Below are 13,079 nucleotides of genomic sequence, written 5' to 3'. Positions count from 1 at the left end.
AATCTCTCCTGGCCCTCCTTTTAATTATCTTGATAGCTTTGATACCATTGACTGTGGTATCCTTTTGGAAATACTTTGGGGTTCCAGTCAGTATTGGTCATGGTGGTGGAGAGGTCTAACCCTAGGCCCTCCCATATTTGTGGTCTCAGAGTTCAAGTTTCTCACTGCTCCTTTTTAATATTGCTAGATGTGGTTATTCAATGGCATAGAGACTTATACTTAGAATGATTTTATTGTCACTTTGAATGTACACTAACTGCATACATTAAAATGAAATTTTATTGCATGTAGCTCTCAAAGGGTCACCACCTCCAATATACACTACATAAACATGACTAACTAACTAAATAAATAAATAAATAAATAAATAAATAAATAAATAAATACAAAATTATGCATATACCCATATGTATTATATGACACAGACAATGCAGTATGCTGGTGATACTCGGATATAGACTTACATTCCATCTGTACAGATGTTGTTTCAGTGCTTGGAGGCTGTGACAATATTGGTGGTATGGTGTGGTATGGTGTGGTTTGGGGGGAGAATTCAACCCTAGCAAGATGGAATGGCTTTTCACTCTCTTTGATCTGGTGAGGTCTCATTTCTGACTCTCAGTGAAGTAGACTTCCCTACGCACAGCTGGTTCACAATTTGTGGGTTCCCCTGGACTTGCAGGTATTGCTTGAGAAGTAGGTGGGGGACCTTTGGACAAATTCATCTTGTGTACCATTTATGCCCTTTCCTGGAATGGGGGCCTCTGCTCCCTATCATACATGCCTTGGTTACTACAGCAAAGTCTATTGATAAACTGGAAGAGCTTGGACTAGCTGCAGCCAATGACCTGAAGGTCTGTGGTCTGTGAGATGAAGCCAGTGCCCTGTCCTCAGAAATGGATAAATAGAGTTGTTCATGCTAGAATAAGGAGGCTGTGTGGCTGAGTTTTAATTTTTTTCCTGGGTACTTTTGTCTACATATACCCCAAATGATTTTTTTTCTTTTGTAGATCCAGATCACTTTCATTACCTTTAGTAAGAGGTAAATGAGATGGTGATTTGGTGGAATATCTTCCTTGCAATCTTAGTGGTGGAATGAAACCATTTCTTGACTTGATCCTCCTTATTTCCTCCTTTATGCCCTGGAATCACCTTCCCTTGTCCATGCAGTACGACAGGAGAGCTACTTTCAGGATCGAGATGCTCAGTTCTTCCGATTTGTGGCCTTGGAACCAAGTGCTGAAGACAGGGATGGAGAGGAACTACTGGAGGCATTGGCATTGCTAACCCAGCTGGGCCCAACTGCATTGCTCACCACCATCCTACGCAAACCGTAAGCATTGATTGCAGGTAGCAGTCAAGAAGAAAAAAAGAGAAAATTTCAAGAAGTTAGTGCATGGATCATAGTTCTATAAAATGGAGTATAATGATTATTGGATTCAGTGTATTTAATTCATACAGAATTAAAGAAGTTTCTATAGCTGTGATGGTGAACCTATGGCGCGTGTGCCAGAAGTGGCACGCAGAGCCATCTCTCTAGGCATGTGAGCCGCTGCCCGTTGCTCTTCCAGGTTCTGGTGCGCCGGCCAGGTGATCTTCACGTACGTGGGAGCGCCAGAAACCGGAAGAGCAGCTGCCCGATGTGCATATGCACTCTGGGAAGATGATCCTCTGGTTTCCAGCATGCACGTGCACACCGGCCACCTGGTCTTCACATGCGCACGCATGCCAGAAACCGGAAGACCAGGTGGCCGGGGCACATGCATGCGCCAGAAACTAGAAGATCATCTTCCCAGCGTGCGCATGTGCACCAAGCGGCTGCTCTTCCGCTTTCCTGTGATGCACACCAGGTGGCTGTTCTTCCGGTTTCCGGCATGCACGCATGCACAAACTTCCATTTTGGCACTCAGTGCCGAAGAGGTTCGCCAACACTGTTCTATAGATTCTATTCAAGGAAAAAAAATGACTAAGGATACTGAGGATTGAACTGCAGTCCCTTTGCAGGTGAAGCAAAGACTTTGCCATGGTGATCCCTTATAAAAGTATGTGTCTGTGTATGTATTTTTTGTACATCCATTTAAATCAGCAAAAAACGTCAGAAGAAGCAACAGTTTCATGGAACTGTGCCAGAAACTTAAGAACCTGCTGGACCACAAGAAGATCTGATTTTCTATTCCTTCAAAAGAGTCTTAACAGACAAACTTCGGAAGCTCTTTCTGTGCCTTAGTACAATGTAGAGTATAAAAATCAGGTCTTGCTTTCTTAAAAAGGAATGTATGGTCCTTGAATATTTCAGAGTCAAGCTTTGCAGGATCTGGGTAATGGACCTAATATTTGTGTTGGAAGCCAGGAATGACTGAGAAAGCTAAAAGGAACTTCCTGTCAAGAAGGAAGCATGCATATTTTGAATAGATCTTTGTCCTTCCTGAGGAGAGAGAAGGACTATACACAGCTGTGAATGTAATCTTATGGGCTTAAGATGTTTTTGTATGCATAGATCTGAGATCAGCAATGTTGATGTCAAACTGATGGGGGAATGTGTGTTTCATTTTGGTCTTTCTCCTCCAGTCCTAACCAACGCACAGATGAGGAACTTGCACTGATCTTTGAGGAGTTACTGCATGTCAAAGCGGTAGCCCATCTCTCCAGTTCGGTGAGTAGCTAACAGATTCTGTCTCATTGGCCTAACTTTAATTTGTTATGAATACGCTGTGAATAACGAATAGGAAGGAATTGGTTCATTTTTGTCATCCTATCCAACATATAGTTGAAAATGGAAAGGATTCCTTGTTTGCTGGTTCTCTGTTGATTGGATGCCCGTTTGATTTCTCTTTATAGCCCAACCATCACATCAGTGTATTGCAGTGCCCACACTTTTCCCCCCAGAATGCCATGAAATGGGCCAAGTCTGCAGCCTTCTAGTTTTTAATTTATTTTTTATTATTAAATTGTTTAAATTCCACCTTTATTACAGATAGTCCTTGATTTATGACTGGTCACTTACCAACCATTAGAAGTTACAAGGCCTTGAAAATGTTATTTCTGGCCCATACTCAAACTTATGACTGCTGTACCACCCTGCAGTCAGGCGATCACATTTTTGGCACTTGGCAACTGGCTCACATTTGTGACCATAAGACCATGTGGTTTGCTTCACAACTGTAAGCAAGATCCTGAAGATCATAAAAGTATTCATAAACCATAATAATGTAAACCATAATGTCGAGTCCAGTCATGTGGTGACTTGACTTACAACTGCAACAATCTATGACCAAAATTCTGGATTCAATTGGGGTCAAGGACTACATATCCTTCTATAAGTAATTCAAAGAGGCAAACATACATAATGCTGCTTCCTCCTCCTATTTTCTCCACAACAACAATCATGTGAGGTAAATAGGAAAACAAAATGGCAGCTATTCTCCTACTTCTATTGCAATGTAAGTAATAAACATGAATATGTCTAAAGTCTGTAGAGATCCTCAGTCATCCAGGTCATGGTTGTCCCAAAGGTGCTTTTTCAGGAGGCAACTGGACTTTCTTGTTTTTTCTTTGAAGATGTTTCACTTCTCATCCAAGAAGCTTCTTCAGCTGTGACTGGATGGTGGGGAATGGAAGGATTTATATTCCTTGCACACAGTTGGTCATATGCATATTGTTTCAGGGTTGTGAATATGTCTAGTTACAAATGAAGTTTTTAGTAGCAAAGCAAATAGGGTAACATATTTTCTGGCACTCTTTCCCCGAATGTACTTTTTTACATGAATTTCCCAGACAGTCTAATACCTATATATCCATGTAATCAACTCTCAGTCACTCCAAATGCATCCAATCCAGCAGTTAGAGCTGGATTCACTTCTACTCTACTTAATGCTCCCCTTAAACCAGTGGTTCTCAACCTTCCTAATGCTGCGACCCTTTAATACAGTTCCTCATGTTGTGATGACCCCCAACCATAAAATTATTCCTAAAACTATTGAAAATATGTATTTTCCGATGGTCTTAGGTGACCCCTGTGAAAGGGTCGTTCGACCCCCAAAGGGGTCCCAACCCACAGGTTGAGAACCACTGCCTTAAACGATTGGTTTGTTATACATAAAGCATACACACTAGAATAGGGGAGGGTGGGCAGGGTTTCTGTTCAGCTTTGCTCTCCTACAGGTTTTTGCTCTCCTGTCCTGAATGTCTACTGATTAGTCTTATGGAAAAAATGAAATCATGTTAAGTACTGGCACCATGGCATTTTCTTATTTGCTTGTTTGCCATTTCCCTATTCAGGTTGCCAAAGTACATTGTGTAATTTACACATTGACTTAAGAAAACAAGCCCTTGGTTGATTGCATTGAGATTTCTCAGGTGACGTGCTTCGTATTGTAGATGTCTGTGGAGGACAAGACAGGAAGGAACTATGGCATAATGCAGAAGTGCAGCAGTCCATAGCGCCAAACAAACAGGATGTAACTGGCACAACTGAAATATTGCAAAGCTACAGAAAATCTAGTACCAGGCACTTACAATAATCAGTGCTTTGTTGGCACGAATCCCTTTTCTGCTTTCCTTTCCTAAGGGATCTATGGATGCCAACAGTATTTTCCAGCCAAATGTTATATTTCTTACACCAGGAACCAACAATTACTTTCATATTTTTCCTTCCCAATGAGCTTTGGGGAATTTTGTGTTGTGAATTAATTCAACTTCTCTACCTGATAAGTCTTCATTTGTACCTCTGCCAATGCCCAACATCCCATCTAAAGTTGATTCTTGATATAGATATGAGGTACAGCCCATTTATACACCTGTTTTTCCTTCCTTCCTTCCTTCCTTCCTTCCTTCCTTCCTTCCTTCCTTCCCTCCCTCCCTCTTTCCTTCCTTCCTTCCTCCTTTCCTCTTTCCCTCCCTTTCCTTCCTCCCTCCCTCCCTCCCTCCCTCCCTTCCCCTGAAGAAGATTTTAAAACATAAAAACAGGCATCTATTTTATAAACCTTCAGTTTGTTTGTCTCAGTATGGATTGAGTTTAGAAATGTGAGGATTTACCTTAAATGCTGTCTTATGCCACATGCTGACTTCGGTTACCAACTGTTGCTTTCTGAAACATGCGATAGCTCAGTGAAATGTGCTATAGGGCCTACTCACTGGCTGTTTCTCCATTGCAGGTGAGGAGAGAGTTGGCCGCTGTACTGCTTTTTGAGTCCCATGCCAAGGCTGGAACTGTGTGTGAGTTGCACGTTTTTCTTGCCATACTCTTTCTGTCTCTGACAGTGGCCCTTCTGTATCCCATACTGCTACTTTGTGCAGCAAATTTAACTGTAGCTAGCTAGGCTGGCAGGTGTAGTAACCATTGTGAGTTGGCATCTTTGAAATGATATGCATCTTTATGCATGCCACTTGCAGTATCACAACAACTTATGCCAACCATTGTAAAAAGGAACAACGATGGCATTCAACAATCCTTTCATTCTGTAAAATCAGGGAGGAAAGCTGTCAGTGTTGCTGTTCATTTTTCTCTCTTTAAAGTCTGTGTATTCCTTTTTAAAAGGCTCCCAGTTAGCTCTTTTGTTCTTAACTCCAGCTCAAGAGATCCTTTTCTTCTTCTGTTCATTTATTTCTAAAAATGTTCATTTTTAACTGCACTACATTTGCCTCTGCCGTAATTTTCCATGTAATTAACATATCGTTCTTTTCTCCCCCTCCTCCTCCATAGTGTTCAGCCAAGGGGACAAGGGCACGTCCTGGTACATCATTTGGAAGGGATCAGTCAATGTTGTTACGCATGATAAGGTGTGAACTTTTAATCTCTTTAGGCATCAAAAGGCTTGGTTTCAGAATAAGTCCCAAGAATTCTACAGGCATTCAGATACCAGAAGAGCGTGAACTCTTATTTCTTTCAATGTTTCTAGCTCTTGGATTTATGCTTTAGAGTTGCTTGTATTTGCAAACAATTGATGAATAGCTTTATCTCAAACTTTTACATGGTTACAAATTCTTCCTTTGTCATGATCTAACCCTTCCCTTGTTAAATAACAACTCACCTTTGAATAATGCAGGCATTTTCCAGCTGTCTGGGCTCCAACTCCCCAAATTCTGAACAATATTCAGGTTGACTGGGGAAAGTCTGGAGTCAAAATTTACCTTTCTGTAAGGTTCCCATATATATAAGGCTAATATAAACATCTGTAATTTTTCTAGACATCACCTCACCTACTCCCTAATTCACAAATCCATGAAAGAATATAAATTGCAATAAAATCCTGTGTGCCAAATTTCCCCGCCCTCCCTGGATAATTTTAGTGCTAAAATTTGTCCACATGAATGAATTTGCCCATTGCAAATCAGCTTCCCATCCCCTAATGTTTGCATACAAACATATGTTTCTATATACTGTATATATAGAGAGAAAGAATAGGGTACAAAGGTAAGGTGGGAAAATGGCTTGGCTTTTTGTCTGCTGTGCTCACTTCCTATGTATGTTTATATTACTTATCATAAAATGGTGTCCTGGAGTACAGTAGTCATATAATAGAAAATAAATATATCTAAGAGGTTAAAATAGGGTGGAACGCCGTGTTGCTGAATAAAAACAGGTTTACCATATCATTTAAGACATTCAGGGGGGTGTGCCTTTGCAAGGCAAAATTAATATAATTGTGTGTGCTTAACCTTCTGTCCTTACAACAGTTGCCCTTTCTTCCTAGGCTGTGTTTAATCTGGTTTCCTCCTGATTTAGTTAGAAATAAGATACAAAAGAACAATTTTGTGTTTTTAGTAGTCAAATGACCTCAGTAGGGCAACTCATATTTGCCAAGGTGGTATCTAGACTTTGTGACTGAAATAATTGGTTCATTCACTCGTTCTGCAGGGCTTAGTGTGCACCCTACATGAAGGTGATGACTTTGGCCAGCTGGCACTTGTGAACGATGCCCCCCGTGCTGCCACCATCATCCTTCGTGAAGACAGTTGCCACTTCTTGCGAGTGGACAAAAGGGATTTCAACCGGATTCTCAAGGTAGGCATGGAAATCCATCATGCTGGAGACTGAAACTGTTGTGTTTGGGGAACAAATTTGCAACATTAAGTGTACTTTGTTTGGTGGGAGGAAGCTTATCTCTTGTACAAGGAAGTTGAGAGCACTGAAGGATGGAGAGGCAAGTATATAAATAAAGTTCATAGTCTACTCCAAATTTAAGCCATGAAGTGCTTAGATATTCTTCTGTCTTCCATTATTTTGGTTTCCTCTTTGTTCCTCGTGGTTGTATCTTTTCCAGAGCCCAGTTACCCTTCTCTTTGCTTCAACTTTTCTGCCCTTAATCTATTTTACGTGAATTTATTTATTCCTAGTGGCAATATGTGGCTTTCAAAATGATGGTGAATGCAAATTCTCATGTTTGATGACCTCGACGACTGTCTGCATCATTGCCTCTCTTTGTATTGGTCTAACGCAAATTGTACACAACCTCTATTATGCCACTGCTTCTGTTACCTCTGATATATATTAATCAGAATTAGTTGGAATATTCGAACAACGATGCAGACTCCCAAATGGAGGGGGGATAGGTATTGTAGATCCCCCCCCTGCTAAATTCCAACACTTGCCAGTCTTGATCACACTGATTAACCAGCCTGCTTGTGGTACTTGACTGCATATTGCAGACTTCTTTCAAAGAAAAATGCTAGAGTCATTAAAAATATGTTTCTCTGCTTTGATATTTTAAATTAATCTATTTAGATTTATGCCAACATTGTGACAAAATCACAGGAGCCTGGTAGTTGGGCTGCCCAAGACTTGCATATGGATGTCAAATCTAGTAAAGAATTCAGAAATGGATTTTTCCCCCTTTTCTTTTCTTGGCTAGTGTGCAATCATGTAAGTAGCATATAATCATTTGTTTTCTTCCTAGGATGTCGAAGCTAACACCCTACGGCTGAAGGAACATGGGAAAGTGGTGCTTGTTTTAGAGAAGAATTCACAAGGCAGTAATTCCAGTCACCTTGCTGGGACTCTGGGGAGCAGTAGGTACAGCAATCTGCCCCCTTCATTTCCCTGCTCCTTCCTCTGATGTACCTGCCTCCTCGTTTACCCCCTTCCTTTTCCCTTTGATAGAACAGGGAATCTTCCCTTGCAAGCAGTCTCTTCTCCTGCACCCCATATGTTTGATAGGGAAGTCACTAATTCCTCATGAATGTAATGCTGAAATCTCTTTGCTTCAGTAAAGTTTATTGTACAAGTTGCCTCGTTGTAAACTGCATGCTGATTTTGTTGTGCACTGCTTTAGATATATACAAGTATAGAATCTATTCAGGTAGTTCTCGACTTATGACTGCAATCGAGCCCAACATTTTTGTTGCTAAGAGAGACAGTTGTTAAGTGAGTTTTGCCCCATGTTATGTCCTTTCATGCCACAGTTGTTAAGTGAATCACTGCAGTTCTTAGGTTAAGTGAATCTGGCTTCCCCATTGACTTTGCACAAAATGTGATCGCATGATCCTGGAATACTATAACCATCGTAGAATACAATACAATGGACTGGACTGGAGTGGAGTGGAGTGGAGTGGAGTGGAGTGGAGTGGAATGGAATGGAATGGAATGGAATAGAATAGAATAGAATAGAATAGAATAGAATAGAATAGAATAGAATAGAAATAGAAATAGAAATAGAAATAGAAATAGAAATAGAAATAGAAATAGAAATAGAAATAATAGAAATAGAAGGGACCTTGGAGGTCTTCTAGTCCAGCCCCCTGCTCAAGCAGGAGAACCTATACCATCCCAGACAAGTGACTGTCTAGACTCTTCTTAAAAACCTCCAGTGACAGAGCGTCCATGATTTCTGGAGGCAAGCTGTTCCACTGGTTAATTGTCCTCACCGTTAGGAAGTTTCTCCTTAATTCCAGGTTGCTTCTCTCTCTGATTAGTTTCCTACCATTATTTCTTGTCCTGCCCTCTGGTGCTTTGGAGAATAATTTCACCCCCTCTTCTTTGTGGCAGCCCCTCAAATACTGGAATACTGCTATCATGTCACCCCTAATTCTTCTTTTCTTTAGTCACTAGTCAAACCCAAAGCTTGCAGCTGTTCTTCGTATGGTTTAGTCTCCAGGCCTTTGATCATCTTACTTGCTCTTCTCTGGACTTTTTCCAAACTCTCAACATCTTTTTTTGCAGTATAGTGACCAAAATTGGTTGCAGTATTCCAGGTGTGGTCTTACTAGGATTTTGTAAAGTGGCACTAATACTTCAGGTGATCTTGATTCTATGCTTCTGTTTATACAACCCAGGATTGTATTAGCTTTTTTGGCTGCTGCTGCACATTGCTGGCTCATATTCAAATGATCATCCACTAGGACTCTAAGGTCCCTCTCACAGTTACTGTTTTCGTAAATATGAACTAGCTGCCAAGCATCCTGTGACCATGGGATGCTGCAACAGTTGTAAGTGTGAAAATGGTCACAAATCAAATTTTTTGGGTGGCGTTATTACTTCGAATGATCACAAAACGAATGGTTGTAAGTCAAGGACTACCTGTACTTATTTATTTATTACATTTGTTTGCTGCCCATCTCAACACAAGGCGACTTACTGCTTACTTACTGCTTATAGGCTGGAGTAGATAATTACTGTAATTATATGGGGGTAATATGAGGAAAACCATCATGGCTGCAAATGCAACCAACCTGTGGGGTCCTTAAATGTGTCCAAGAAGGGCTTCCACAGTTGATGAGTTGTAGCTGTTTGGTAGATGTTAGCTAGGTCTCTTGAGATTGGTTTCCATGATATAATTACTACTTTGGATCCCAATATCTTGTTCTTTTCTTCAGATATTCAGTGATGGCTGGAACCCCTGAAAAAATACTTGATTACCTATTGGAAACCATGCGTTCAGATTCTACCCTTTCTGATCCTGTTGGTGAGTATAAAATAGTTTGCATAAAGGAAAAATCTCCAGAACAATTGTTGTTCTATAAAATAATATAGTGTGAAGTTGAGGATTGCAAGATGCTAATTTGTCCAGAGCAGAACTGAAAATTGTATCCTGGGGATGATTTCATATTAAATTTTCTAATAGTTGCACAAAATCATAAAGCCCCTTCAAATATTGCTATGAATGGTCACTTTCGTTGTATTTCGAAAGGAAGATTCCTGGGGACGATACCCATTTACATTAGATGTAGTCCTTGATGTATGACTATAATGGAGCCTGGTGATTACAATTGTGACAGTTGTGAAGTGCATCGTCTTTATGACTGATTCAATTTTACAACTTTTTTATGACAGTCATTAAACAAATCTGGTAGTTATTAAGCAAACCCATTGTTCACTATGGGACGTTTTTGCCCAAAACTGGAAGTAATTGCTGGGGTTTGGGCCAAAATATAAATTGTGATCATGTCACCATGGGGTGCTGCAAAGGATCGTAAATGTGGACCAATTGCCAAGTGCCCAAAATTCATTCATGTGACCACAGAGGTGGGGAGGCTGGAATTGTCAGAACTTTGGAACCAGGTTGTAAGTATCTTTTTTGGGGGGTGGGAGGGGGGGGAGGTCTGTTGTAATTTTGGATAGTCGCTAAGTGAACGGTCACAAATCAAGGACTTCCTGTACCTGATTTTAATTAATTTTGTGCAATTGATTCACCATTTTGAGTTATTTTAACGAAGACAACATGGGCAAAAATAAATATTTGGTATAACTGAATAATTAACTTAGATAATTTTAATGGTTGCCCTGGCTCCATCCACTTTTCTTCCTCAACCCATCCATAGTTGGAGGTGATCGCTGTCCTTTCCCTTCTCCAGGATGTCACTCAAAGGCCAAGAACAGCACTCCTGTGTTGTTGTTGTTGTTGTTGTTGTTATTATTATTATTATTATTATTATTATTATTATTATTATTAATTATTATTTATTGAATTTGTATACCGAGCTACTCCCGAAGGACTCAGGGCGGTGAACAGCCAAAAGATAAAATACATATAATACAAATGTTAAAAAACCATTAAAATACAATTAAATAATTTGGCCCAAAAAACAAAATTTAAAACACCCCAAATTTATAAGACAAATGTAAAATTTAAAAAATTTAAAAACAGTTTAAAAAAGAGGTTAGGCCAGGCCGGCCTGCTGGAATAGAAATGTTTTGAGGGCACAGCGGAAAGCGCGCAGATCCGAGATCCTCCGTATCTCCGGGGGGAACTCGTTCCAGATGGCGGGTGCCCCCACAGAGAAGGCTCTCCCCCTGGGGGCCGCCAGTCGACACTGTTTGACTGACGGCACCCTAAGAAGCCCCTCTCTATGGGAGCGTACTGGTCGGTGAGAGGCTACTGGTGGCAAAAGGCGGTCTCGTAGATACCCCGGTCCTAGGCCACGGGGCGCTCTAAAGGTAATAACCAAAACCTTGAAGCACACCCAGAAGACCACCGGGAGCCACTGCAGCTCGTGCAGGAGGGGGGGTCACATGGGAGCGCCATGTCGCTCCCATGTTCTAGTTGGGCCAATTCAAAGACACTGTGCAGCTCTGCTATCTTTTTCTTCATGGCCTTTGTGGAAAGAAGCAAGATAAAAAAGATGTAGGAAAGCAACCATGTTATCCATACTCCCAATAAAAATCTATCTATTTAGGGAATCATACTTTGCCTGGAAGGACCCCCAGCCCTAATCAAATAGATAGTCTTTAGACAGGAAGAACATCTTTGGGCTTTATTTTAAAGAGGGGGGCTTGCTACTTGCTTATCTCTTTGGTCAAGTGGTCAGTGGTTGTTCTTGTGTTGGAACATGTGTGAGCGTTATGCAGTGGTGGAATTCAGTTTTTTTACTACCGGTTCTGTGGGTGAGGCTTGGTGCGCGTGGTGTGGCTTGTGGGTGTGGCTTGGTGGGCATGGCAGAGGAAGGATATTCCAATATCTCCATTCCCACCCCACTCCAGGGGAAGGATACTGCAAAATCCCCATTCCCTCCCCACTCCTGGGGACAGCCAGAGGTGGTATTTGCTGGTTCCCCGAATTACTCAAAATTTCCACTACCAGTTCTCCAGAACCTGTCAGAACCTGCTGAATTTCACTTCTGGCGTTATGTCAAGGCAGAGGAGACTGCGAATCTTCTATGCTAGCTGGCAGTAGATTAGAACAATATCTTGCCTAAAAGTCACATTTCACAATGGTTTCTCTCTTCTTTTCAGATACATTTCTGGGAGATTTTCTCCTGACATACTGTGTGTTCATGCCGACTCCACAGCTGTGCCGAACCTTGCTCCAACAATATCCTTTCTGGTTGCCTCTGCCTTGGATCTTAGAGGGAGAAGCCTAGTCAGCAAAAGTCTTTCTTTGGAATGAGACTGCCCTGGGTTGATATAGCAAAGAGCGTTATAACTCCCCCCATGCATCTTAGATTGTTACAGTGGAATGGAGGGAAGGGATAGCACTTCTGGAGGGCCAGGTTTGGCCCCAAAGTCTGTTAAGATCTTACCTTCGCTAGGACAAAGTTCCTCAACTAAATGCCTCCCAGATGTATTAAATTACCACCTCCATTGTTCTCAGTCTGTTGGAGTTCTAGAAGCCACACTAGGCATGTTATAACAAAATAGAGGACTGGGTTTTGATTTCAATTCTCTCCAGCAACATCATGTCAATCCTCTTTCATATATTGTTTCTGAGTCCCCAGCAAGTTTGATATGACAGGAAAATTCTTCATATCCCGTGTATAAACACAGATATGTATAGACTTCCAATATATATTTGTCTTTGAAGTGTCCTTTCTCTAACTTTCAATGCTGTAAGCATCGATGGTTATGAGAATATATAACTCTAGGTCACAGAATTTTGCATTAGGATGGGGAGCGGGGGTGGGGACATACAACAACTTTAAGATGGAGTCTCAGTCAAGCTTGTCTATCACCAACCTTCTTCAATGCATCTTCTCCCAGGGGTGCTGAATTGCAACCCTCTGTTTTCCATGTGGAGGCAGTAGATGGAGAAGCCTTGCCTACAATTTATGGAGGGGCTGGTCAGCTTAGGCTGGGACCCAGCAACTCAAAGGCCCACTGTTGACACCTGCCTCCATCTCACTACTGCCACATTTGGAATATATCCAAC

At 41.3% G+C, this 13,079-nt stretch overlaps 1 protein-coding gene across 1 annotated transcript in view; it reads left to right on the top strand.

Annotated features, from left to right (window-relative positions):
* Nucleotides 1-13,079, top strand: part of RAPGEF3 (Rap guanine nucleotide exchange factor 3) — a 77,423-nt gene that overhangs the window by 43,556 nt on the left and 20,788 nt on the right. Inside the window, exons 6-13 of the mRNA XM_070935003.1 lie at nucleotides 1,171-1,333; nucleotides 2,569-2,653; nucleotides 5,154-5,214; nucleotides 5,702-5,778; nucleotides 6,857-7,003; nucleotides 7,896-8,011; nucleotides 9,811-9,899; nucleotides 12,167-12,245. Of these exons, the coding sequence (XP_070791104.1) occupies nucleotides 1,171-1,333; nucleotides 2,569-2,653; nucleotides 5,154-5,214; nucleotides 5,702-5,778; nucleotides 6,857-7,003; nucleotides 7,896-8,011; nucleotides 9,811-9,899; nucleotides 12,167-12,245 (817 nt within the window). The remainder of the gene's footprint in view (nucleotides 1-1,170; nucleotides 1,334-2,568; nucleotides 2,654-5,153; nucleotides 5,215-5,701; nucleotides 5,779-6,856; nucleotides 7,004-7,895; nucleotides 8,012-9,810; nucleotides 9,900-12,166; nucleotides 12,246-13,079) is intronic.

The sequence above is a fragment of the Pituophis catenifer genome, unplaced genomic scaffold (assembly GCF_029215685.1).
Source record: "Pituophis catenifer annectens isolate HBS135680 unplaced genomic scaffold, rPitCat1.0.hap2 SCAF_2, whole genome shotgun sequence".
Taxonomy (NCBI): Eukaryota; Metazoa; Chordata; class Lepidosauria; order Squamata; family Colubridae; genus Pituophis; species Pituophis catenifer.
This window is presented reverse-complemented; position numbering and strand designations above follow the sequence as displayed.